General features: G+C 40.5%; 1 protein-coding gene across 1 annotated transcript in view; it reads left to right on the top strand.

Annotated features, from left to right (window-relative positions):
• Positions 1 to 5714: 5714 nt before the first annotated feature.
• HEATR1 (HEAT repeat containing 1) overlaps positions 5715 to 11868 on the top strand; it is a 38393-nt gene continuing 32239 nt past the window's right edge. Inside the window, exons 1-6 of the mRNA XM_033144335.1 lie at positions 5715 to 5813; positions 7693 to 7843; positions 8974 to 9190; positions 9452 to 9593; positions 10758 to 10859; positions 11462 to 11602. Of these exons, the coding sequence (XP_033000226.1) occupies positions 7702 to 7843; positions 8974 to 9190; positions 9452 to 9593; positions 10758 to 10859; positions 11462 to 11602 (744 nt within the window). The 5' untranslated portion in view covers positions 5715 to 5813; positions 7693 to 7701. The remainder of the gene's footprint in view (positions 5814 to 7692; positions 7844 to 8973; positions 9191 to 9451; positions 9594 to 10757; positions 10860 to 11461; positions 11603 to 11868) is intronic.

Raw genomic sequence — 11868 nt, 5'->3', positions numbered from 1 at the left:
GCGAAAAATTCTTGATTCTGGGACTCTATGCACCAAATGATGGAAAGTCAATTTTTTATAAGAAAATATATGATTTGCTGTTGGATTATTTGGATTATAAATTAGTTTGCCTTGGAGATTTTAATGGTGCAGTTTCCACATTAATGGACAGATCTCAAAGAACTAAATTAACGAACGATGGGAAACTCCCAAAGACTTTTTTTGAAATGGTGGATAATCTGAATTTGGTGGACTCTTGGAGACTAAAAAATCCCACAGATACAGAGGCAACATACTTCAGCGAACCTCAGCAGTCATGGTCGAGGATAGATTATATTTGGGTTTCGAATGAATTGGCTCTAAAAATACAAAAGGCAGAAATTGGCCCTAAAACTCTTTCAGACCATAACCCTGTACAGTTAAATTTAAAAATGATTTCCAAGGACTCTTTTAGATGGAGAATGGATGACGCTTTGATGAGAGACACCAAGCTAGTGGAAAGAGCGGTGAAAAAGATGAAAGAATATTTTCAGATAAATTGGAGCTCCGAAGTGGAGAAAAGAATTGCTTGGGATGCAAGTAAAGCTGTAATGAGAGGATTTCTCATTAGTGAAAAAGCAAAAAAGAAGAGACAACAAAATGCAGAGATGGAGAGATTGTTGAAATCAATCAAAGAAAAGGAAAAAGAATTAAGAGGACATCCCAGATGTGTCAAAATCCAAAAAGAAATTAAATACTTGCAATCCCAATATGCTAATATAATGAATCAGGACATCGAATGGAAAGTGAAAATGATGAAGCAAAGAACATTTGAATCGGCTAATAAATGTGGAAAATTACTAGCTTGGCAATTGAAGAAAAGACAAAAGGTAAATGTCATCAATACCTTGGTAGTAAACGGAAAAAACGTGGAGAAACCTGAGGAAATCAGATGGTGTTTTCAAAGATTTTACAAGCAACTGTACAAGGAGGAGAAGATAGATGAAGCAGAAATTGACCGATTTCTGGAAAAGAATGGATTGCAAAAGGTCCCAGAGGAAAAACTAGTTACTCTCAAAACTACGCGCCTTCGCAGACGATTTGATGTTATCCCTGCAAGAACCGGAAAGCAGTGTCCCCAGAGCTTTGGGAATAATCGAACAATTTGGACTTGTAGCTGGTTTCAAGTTAAATAAGCAGAAAACCAAAGTTTTAGGAAAAAATATGAGTGCAGAACAAATTCAAAGAATACAGGAAGGCACTGGCCTCAATTTTGTCAAAACAGTAAAATATCTAGGTATCAACCTCACAACCAAGAATTTGAACCTGTATAAGGACAATTACGAAAAACTGTGGACGGAAATAAAGAAAGACATGGAAATATGGACAAGATTGAAACTGTCGTTAATGGGAAGAATTGCCGTGATAAAAATGAATGTCCTACCAAGGATGCTGTTTTTATTCCAAGCCATACCAATTTTGGACAAACTGGATTGCTTTAAGAAATGGCAAAAGGACTTATCAAAGTTCATATGGCAGGGCAAAAAGCCAAGAATTAAGTTTAAGATCTTAACAGACTCTAAAGAGAGAGGAGGCTTTGCCCTGCCGGACTTAAGACTTTACTTCGAAGCAGCGGCCTTTTGCTGGTTAAAGGACTGGTTTAAACTAGAGAATGTTGATGTATTGGACTTGGAAGGGTATGATAATATGTTCGGTTGGCATGCATACCTTTGGTATGACAAGGCTAAGATCCACAGAACTTTTAAGTCTCATATAGTTAGAAAATCCTTATACCAGGTTTGGTCTAGATATAAAGACTTGTTAGAGAGAAAGACCCCTAGATGGATCTCTCCAGTGGAGGCCAAGGCCTACAAGAGACCGAACATGTCTGCAAACTGGTTAAGATATATGGACATATTGCAGCAGGAAGGGGACTCTTTTAAGCTAAAAAGCTATGATCAGGTGAAAAGCCAGGTCCCCGACTGGCTGCACTATCATCAGGTATTTGAAACATTTAAGATGGACAAAAAAGTTGGTTTTCAAGTAGAAAAATCAAAACTGGAAACAGAACTGATAGAATCGAACTTTAAGAACCTTTCCAAAATGTATAATCTTTTGCTAGAGTGGCATACGAAAGATGAACTGGTTAAATCATCAATGATAGATTGGGCGAAAGATATAGGACATAATATCATGATGGATGACTGGGAGAGATTGTGGCAAAAAGGTATCAAATTTACTGCTTGTCATAGTTTAAGAGAAAACATAATGAAAATGGTTTATAGATGGTACTTGACACCAGTTAAGATAGCTAAGATGAATACCAAAATGTCAGATGTATGTTGGAAATGTAAACATGCGAAAGGTACCTTTTATCATATGTGGTGGCTGTGCCCAGCGGTAAATGCTTTCTGGGATAAGATTTACAATGAGTTGAAGAAGGTAATGAAGGTTACCTTTTGTAAGAAACCAGAGGCATTTCTCCTGAGCATAACCAATGAAGAGATACCCAGTCAGGATAGAGTGTTTTTTATGTATGCCACAACAGCAGCTAGAATCTTATTGGCAAGAACATGGAAAGGCGAAGAGATACCAACGGTGGAAGAATGGCAGATGAAGATGATGGAATATATGGAACTCGCAGAGCTGACCGCCAGAATCCGGGACCAGAGGGAGGAGAAGGTGTCAAGGGATTGGAAGAAATTTAAGGATTATTTAGTCAAAACAGTAAAATTGAATATTTGAGCAGAATTAAATAGAATAGCGGCTTTAGTAGATATATGTTAGATAAAATTGTTGGTAAGATATTTTTGTGTGAAAAATTTAATTGTTAGGAATTGTGTTAAGATTTGGTGTTAAAGTTAAGATATGATTAAGCAAAGTAAAGTGTATTAAAAATTGAGTTAATGTGAATAGAACAAGATACAAAGCTACCTTGAAGATATATATGATTTTGAAGACAGTGGAGGGAATGGGGGAAGTCCCTCAAAATAGAGAAGATAGTAACAAAGTAAGAGGATAAATGTTAGTTTAAAGGTTTGTATATGTTTCTTTTTATTGTGATTGTTGGATTATGTTTTTGTGTTGTGTTTATGTATTGTATTTTGTATTTTTATATTGTGAATGTTGTTGTTTATGTTATGTTTTCCCTTTGTCTTAATAGAAAATAATAAAATCTTATAAAAAAAAAAAAAACAATTTGTTGGCTTTGTCTATAGCAATCTCTCATTTAAATACAGTACATTCAAATAATTTCTGCAGGATAGTATCCCAAAGGTTGTTCACTGAGGGCTGTATTCAACTAAATAATGATGCCAAGTGGGAAGACTTCTACTTACCCAATGGGACTTTCTCTCCTCCTTGAGTCATCCCCAGATCTGCTTCAGATGATAGGGGGAACCCCTAGAGCAGATTTAGGGGACACAGGCCAGGAGGAGAGGGGCAGGATGTTTCACTGTGCAAGGAGAAAATGGAACTTTGCACTGTGTTGAATTCTACCCTGAGGCGTTTTCGGGGCTTACTTTCCAATGCAGCCCCATATGTGCTCGAAGGAGGGACCCTTGAGGACTGGGAGCCTCTCTGAAGTGATATTTACTATATCACTGGGATGCAGCTAGAAGGGGAAATCTGTGGAGGTAGAAAACAGAACTGACCCACAGATGCCTAGATTCACCAGCGGGAGAACTTAGCAGTTAAAAACACATTTCAGCATTAACTAGTAGTATAGCATGGAATATATGTTGTTGAACCCAGTGCTTTTTTTCTGGCGGGACGCAGGGGTACGCATACCCCTAAACATTTTGTGAATCTAAGTTTGGCCTCATTGAGGGGCAGTATTTCAATGTGAGTAGGAAAACGAGAGTACCCCTAAACATTTTTAGGGGGGGGGAGCACTGGTTAAACACTTGCCCCTCTCTGTCTGCCTCTCTAGCGATGAACAGACCACACACAGCAGTATTTTTAGGAGCACCAGTGAAGTGGTCTGTGATCCTAGGATCCTGTATCCTAGGATTTGGAGAGGAACCACAGCTCAGTGGCAGAGTACATGCTTTGCATACAGGTTTAATCCGTGCTATCTCTAGTTAAAAGGAGCAAGCGTCCAGTAATGGGAAAAGTTATCTGCCTGAAATGGTAGCTGCTGCCAGTCAGAGTGGGCCATAATGGACTAAAGGGGAAAAAATGGCACAGGGCACTTTCTTATGTTTCCATTATCATTAGCAATGTTGTGGAGAATGCTGGAATGTCACTCATGGACACATGATACAACCACTTAATGTGGGCATAATATGTGGGCTTGTCTTCTGTCCATTGCAGTATCCTGCCTTCCATTACACCTTCATTCTGGTGAAATCGTCACCTAGGAATCTCTGCTCTCTCATTTATCACTTTTTCCTGTTATCCAGCGCCTGCCATTTCCTTCATCTAGAATTTCTTCACTGAACACAGAAAATGTGTCACCTGTGTCTCTTAAATTTACAAGCCATGCATTTTCACAGTAAATTACATTTAAAATGATTGGGCTGCGGCCTTGTTCTATTCAGAAAAAGATGTGCAGTAATATAGATGTGTTGTTAGGAGGATTGTTGATGTGCTGTGTTGTTGGCGTCACAGCATGCAAAATGATTTATGGGGTAATCCCAAGGTTAAAACAAGTGGGAGGCACAGTGTGAATTACCCTCTAAATCATTGCAGCAATACAAGCCAACATCTGTGCCTGGGGATTCAATGATTCTCATCCTTCCTGTGAAAGATGGCACACAAGTTTAATTTGTATTTTAATAATGCCTCCTTCCTTGAAGTACTGTGCAAACATAGGATCCAATCTTTCCCTATGTGGGTTGAGTGAATGAGATGGAAGAATCTCCATAAGGTGTAAAGAGCCCTCTTTCCTCCTCTCCCCCAGTTCAAGCATGAATGAGTTCACACACTGTTATGGGGAATGGGAGGCATCTGATTCCCATATCCACCCCCACCCCCTTATTCCATTTGGTCGGGGAGCAAATGCTGGGGGCGAGAAATTGGATGTGGAAGCAAGAAGTGTGCATAGGCCTGCCATTTTCTATAATTGCCTAATGCAGTGACCTGCATGTGTGCTCATGGGCGGGAGGGGAACAGATACGTAGCTGTTATGGGGATCTCTCTCTCTGTGTGTGGAGAAAACCAAATCTACACAGTTTTCCCGTTTCTTTGAGTTTAATCTGGCAATCCTGCAATCCTGTGGGTCTTTACTAAACTATGTCCTACAGTTCAGTGGAGCTTATTCCCTAGTTCAAGGATGGCTAGTCCCCTGTTCCGGGGCCTAATCCGGCCCTTCAAGTGGTTTTTTTCTCCCTTCCTCAAAAAAAAACCCCACCCCTTTATGGCAGCAAAAATAATAAAAATGGCAATAGACAAAGCACGGAGGTGGGCTGAGCCCAGCAACTCATAGGTTTTACCAACTGAAGCAAATGAGAGGTTTCAAACACACACACACACACACAAAAGTTCCTCTGCCAAATGAAAACGATATACCAATGTTGCCTTTCAGATTTCACGTTAACTATGGGCAATAAATAAATAAACAAACAAGCGGAGTCCCCAAAGCTGAATTCATTGCGCAGCCCTTTGTTCAATTCCTCCCAGCGTCAGTCGGCCACGTGGCAGCCCAAGGCCTCGCGGGGGCAGCAGAGAGCAAAGACCGGGTGGGAGGAAGGGAAAGACGCCGGCTCCGTTACCCTTGCCATTACCATCTAACAACGGAAGCGGAAGCACGCGTCCGCCGCTCTGGCTTCCGGGTCATAGGTGAAACACCTGGTGGACCTTCCCACGTGGAGGAAAAAGAAAAAGAAGCAGGGTGGGAACCGGCAGCGTCCCAGGTTAGTCCTTTCCGCTCGAGATCTCGCCTTTTCTCAGCGCGAAGCTCTATCGGAACAGGCGGCGGATTCAGTCACCGTTAAGAGTTGAGCTCCTTTCTTCCCAGATCTCGCATTGCCTTTCGAGGCTCACCTGCTCATGCAGCACTGCAACATTTGATCAGCTGCTGAAGAGTTACGACTGAGTCAGGATTCATTGTATTAACTGCAGACCCACTTTCATGACTGACTATGGAATATATCTGAAGAAGTGTGCATGCACACGAAAGCTCATACCAAGAACAAACATAGTTGGTCTCTAAGGTGCTGCTGGAAGGAATTTTTTATTTTTTGTTTTGACTATGGAATATTTGTCATTCATTTGCATTTTGCTGTGCTCTTAGTATCTGCCGTTTGTCACGGCCAGTTTTTCCTTTGCAGCCCATCTTTCTCGAGAGCTTTCAAGAAGATTCTTTCTCAAGCCCCAACTCTGGCTTCATAGCATAGGAAGAAGGGGTTGGGGAGAAGGTTACAATGTACATATGGACAGAGAGCGTGTCCTTTTAATGGTTATAGGTCATGTAAGGGGCATGGGTGGTGCTGTGGTCTAAACCACTGAGTCTCTTGGGCTTGCTGATCAGAAGGTCAGTGGTTCAAATCCCCACGATGGGGTGAGCTCCCGTTGCTCTGTCCCAGCTCCTGCCAAGTTCAAAAGCATGCCAGTGCAAGTAGATAAATAGGTACTGCTGCAGCTGGAAGGTAAACGGCGTTTCCCTGCGCTCTGGTTTCCGTCACAGGGTTCCATTGCACCAGAAGCGGTTTAGTCATGCTAGCCTCATGACCCAGAAAGCTGTCTGTGGACAAATGCCAGCTCCCTCAGCCTGAAAGCGAGATGAGCGCCGCAACCCCATAGTCGCCTTTGACTGGACTTAACTGTCCAGGGGTCCAATACCTTATACTGTAGGTCATGTACAGAGCTTAGCCACGGTGTTAGATCGGAAAAGGTGTGCACACCACAGACTGTGGTGGAAGGTATAGCCTGGTCCTATGCTTGTTTAACTTGAATTAAGAACTGCTAGGTTCAGTTAGATGGTGTTCAATAGGACTTGATTCCATGTAAGTGCAGGATGGGGAGGTTCATAAACAGTTCATGCGTAACTATCCATCAAGTGATGTTTTCTCACTCAGGGAGGAAGATAGACTTCTGTGCTGTCTCCATTTTAAAGTATTGTACAGTAATTATGTTCCTCTGTGGCATTTCCCTCATGATAATAATCTCATGTGCGTATGACCGATGAACATGTATGTATGAGTTCATACTTAGTGGCAATGTGCATGGAAATAAGGATAGAGAATATGTTGTTGGGAGGCCCCGTGCCATCAGCTGCAGCCAGCATGGCTGATGATCAGGGATGATGGGCGTTGTAGTCTAAGAAACATCAGAAGGGCCACAGTTTCCATGTACCTGGTTTAGCATTATTGGCTAACCTTGACCATTATCTCAGTAATATTTGCAACAATGCTGCAAGGTAAGTTGGAAGTGCCTTTATTACAAATATGGAAACAGGGTGAGGTGACTGAAATGGAGAGTTAGTGTCTTGCTGAAACCACCCAGTGAGTTAATGACTGAGCCAAGGTTTGAATATTTTGACAACTTCAATTCATGACAGGTGTTCTTAACTCCTATGCTGCTTCACTGTTGTTGTTGTTGTTGTTGTTGTTGTTGTGTAGCTAGCTATTAATGTAGATTTTATGGTGGTTTTTAGCACCAGCCAAAATTGGTGCAATCTACTTATGATTTTGCTAATAGCAAATTGGTACAAAACTAGAGATTCTTTTGATAGATTTTGGTTTATCTAATACTTCCTAGATCTGTTAAAACCTTTGATTTCCCTCCCCACAGGGTTAAAAAATGACATCCCTCGCTCACCAGCTGAAGCGCCTTGCGCTCCCTCAGAATGACCCCAGTCTCTTGTCTCGAAGTGAAGTAGCATCACTACTGTTTGATTGTAAGGAAGCTGCCAATATTGACAGGGAGACATTTTTTGCAATAGGTAAGTGAGGGGCTTAAGAACACAGTTTTGTATTGTGCCTGATGGGTCAATAAATTCAGCTGGCCTATGCAACCAGCCAAAATTTGTGGTTACTGCTAACTGTCTTTACTTACGGAGGAAGAAGATATTGTCTCTCATGCTGGCTTAAGTTTTGGAGTTATCAGAAACTGTGGTCAGGCATCGTTTCTCCAAAAAAGAGCATGAAATCAGAAATGCTCCTTTCAGTTTGGACTCTGTGAAAGACCATATGTCTGCTCAGCACAGAATATGAATCATTTGTAGACTCTGAACAAGGTTAATTGTCAATTTACCATAAAGGGTCATCTGTTTTCTGCTGCTCCAAATGAAGTAAGATTGTTTTGGTGAATTTCATATTCAACTCATGATTATAAGCAGGAATTTCTTTACATTTAACCTTGGCTGATAATTCATAAACAGTTCATAAACTGTTGTGTAGAAAGGGTGAATTCTCCTAGCTCTTTCTTGTTCAAAAGTATGTTGCCTGAGAAAGAAAACCTTGCAATTGTGAGAAGAAAATAAATAAACATTATTTTGATAGCTGTTTAATTCAGGTTGTATGTTTAATAACAAATTAGGGTATTCTGTATTACACTCCTGTTACATCTGACACTATAGTGAACGCCTATCCCCAGCACACACACCCAATATAAGCAACAGCCTTAAATCCTTGCTACTTGCAGCCAATATGGTTGCCCATTTTTGCACTGTGTAAGGAGAAACCTACAAGAAACTTGTGTTGCATTAATCTTGTGAGAGATTGCAATTTAGTTGGTTCTGGGGTGATTAAAAGAAAAATGTCATGTAGTAGAAACCAAGCTCGCTTATAAAGAAGAATATAATTATAATAAATACAATTGTGTTGTTTGTACCTTGAGCCTGTACAGATATCAGTAAATTACTCCATACTGAATGGCTCTACAGTGCATCTGCGTGGAGAAAGTAACACCTGGTTTATGATTCTGGCCAATGTGAATTTGCAGCTGTATGTGTGCATTTGCCCCATGTGGCTTCCATCGCCAGGGATCCTCTGCATAGAATGATTTGTCACTGACTGGACAGGCTCATAAAAACTGTGTGAAGTACTGAAAGTATTCCAATATCTTTCCTAGGATGCACTGGGCTAGATGAGCTGATGGGGATTGATCCTTCCTTTGAGATTTTTCAGCCGACACTTTTCAGTCAAAAGTCCAAAGGTTTGGAACGCAGTGTCCAAACAAAGGCAGTAAACCAGCAGCTGGATGAAAATATTTCATTGTTCCTGATTCACTTGTCTCCTTACTTCATGCTCAAACCAGCGCAGAAGTGCCTGGAGTGGCTGATTCACAGGTAATTCATTCATGCACCTCTAAACCTTGTTTATAGTAAACTGCCCACATCTTCAGGACAGTTACAACAAGCGTTGTCCCATGAGGGCAACATTCCAGGGCAATTCAGGGAACAGAGGTTATAGCATTAGTCCAGTATCAAGCACTGCTCCATACTAGACAGGCAATACTGTGATTGGTAGGAGCTATTGTGAAGTAAATGTATTTGGCACAGAAACTCCTATGTTTAATCATGTGGTTGTGTTATGTGTTTGTTTGTTAGGTTTCATATTCATCTGTACAACCAGGACAGTTTGATTGGCTGTGTATTGCCCTATCATGAGACAAAGTTGTTTGTGCGAGTTATCCAGCTTCTGAAAATTAGTGACCCAACTCAAAGGTGGCATTGGCTGTATCCGATTCAGGTGAAGTAGCAAAAGATGAATATATGTGGTTGCATTTCTAATACTGTTATTATCCCTGGTTGTCTGCAGCATCAGCTTGTCAGTGGTTTTGACACTTGGAACTTCATGGGGAGCTCATACCTTTGTGTATCTGCCTTCTTTGCATGTTGGCTGTGGGCCTGGTCAGAGTCGACTTACTTACTAAATTGAATGTCTTGCTTTTTTGGCCCCATAATTACAAGTTCCCTTTCAACTATGTTCATTTTTCTCTGTATGCCAAGGACTGGGAAGCTGTGGCCCTTCAGATATTATTGGACTTCAAATGAAATGAAATATGAATGAAATATGACATCTGATGTCCCAGTCAGCATGTTTGTTGGTCTGGGATTATGGGAGTTGTAGTCCAACAACACCCCTAGTGCCACAGATTCCCTATCTCTGCTGTATACTTTCACTGCTTTTTAAGTTTTGCTTTTTCCATATTGTTGGCTATACCTTTCAAGACATTAAACGGAATAAACCAGGATTTTTATTATGCCTGTTCAGTCTTCCAATGATTTACCGGTACTTATTTGTCACTAGCAACACAGTTTCATGTATGTCTTCTGGGAAGTGTAGGCTGCAGTCTTGTACAAAATTACTTGAAAATAATTCCTATTGAATTGCATGGAGTAAACCTCATATTAATTTATAATACATTTCCCCATCTTTCCTCCAAGGAGCTCAGAACAGCTTACATAATCACACACCTCTCCCCCCCAAAAAAACTGATGATCACAACACACTTTTGTGGTAGTTTAGAATGAAAGTGATTGGTCCAGCAACACTGCCAGGAGTTCCTTGATGCATAGCCGCCCAGAGTGGCTGAGGCAATCCTGTCAAATGAGTAGCATATAAATATTATTATTATTATTATTATTATTATTATTATTATTATTATTATTATAGGTTTAGCCACATGGCTGAACACATATAACTAGTGGCATGTTCACAAATACCATAGGCATCAGTGGTACTGTACATAGATTCATGTAACTAGATACAGGATTATTCTCTATGATGTAGAGTGCCTTGAATTTATGATAATGGGAACTACTTGTTGTTTTCTATAGTTTCTGTCTGAATTTTAATTAAACAATTTTTTGTCTTTCTCTTCTGATCCTTTCTTTTTTGCCTCAATTGCAGAAACCAGGAGTCCCTCTTGCAAGGGGAACTTTGATCACACACTGCTACAGAGACCTGGGTTTCATGGATTTCATATGCAGTCTAGTTACAAAATCTTTAAAGGTTGGTGTGCTGTTCCAGGGCAGTGTCAATTTGATGTTCTCCACATCTGTTTAAATACCACTTCAGTGAAACACTGAAAGGAAAGGGAAATAGTTTAGAAATGCTAAATAGCAGTTATTGTGTTGCAGCCCACTTATGCTGGTCAGACCTGAACAATGGCTTTGTTTACTAAATATTACACTATAAAATTATTGGATCCATTAGCTGATCCTTCATGATTTATTTATTTTTATTCTAATGAGAGGTATTTCCCTGGTGAATGCCTTCTTTTAAATAGGAGTTTAGCATTCCTCAATGGGAAATAAAACATTATCTTGTTAGGCAATTGGAATTTCCTGGGGTCCATTTGCATGCTTACCAACTAGGGGTCCGGTACATGTGCTTGAGGGTGGTAAGGAATCCCAGGGGTCACCTAGTCCACCCCCTGCAATGCCGGAATGTCAGTTAAAACATGTGTGACTTCTCCAGGATCTCTGTCTGGTAAGTATGTGAGCTAGCCCAACCTTTCTCAATCAATATGGAAAGCAAATGATGACATACAAGCGTTGTTTTTGCCTTTGTTTTATCATTATCCTAAATACACTTCTCACGTCTCTCTCTAGGCCTTTTCACTGTATCCAGGGAACTTATCACAATTGAGAGTCCTGTTTACTTTTTATGCCTCTACAATTGTGTCTGCTCTTGGGGCTGCAGCAAGTATAACAGACTCTCTAGTTTCCAAGCTGCTTCCTTATATCCAAAAGGTACAGTTTTTCCTGAAGTGATTACTTTTGCTCTTTCACTATACAGTTGTTGGTTTGTGGGAATGTATTTTGCAGTAGATAAACAGAGACTTCCTTTTTTTAACTAGCCGCATGTTGAATGTTGGCTTTGAAGGGAAAGCCTCTTGATGTTGTCATGGTTTCCAGATGCACCAGCATTTTATGAAAATGATACTTAATGATTCTGTCTCTCACATTCTCTCATCTGTTAATTTTCCCACCTGTATTTGAATTGTACAGTATTATAT

The sequence above is a fragment of the Lacerta agilis genome, chromosome 3 (assembly GCF_009819535.1).
Source record: "Lacerta agilis isolate rLacAgi1 chromosome 3, rLacAgi1.pri, whole genome shotgun sequence".
Classification (NCBI taxonomy): Eukaryota; Metazoa; Chordata; class Lepidosauria; order Squamata; family Lacertidae; genus Lacerta; species Lacerta agilis.
The sequence above is the reverse complement of the archived record's forward strand: the minus strand, read 5'-3'. Positions and strand labels throughout refer to the sequence as shown.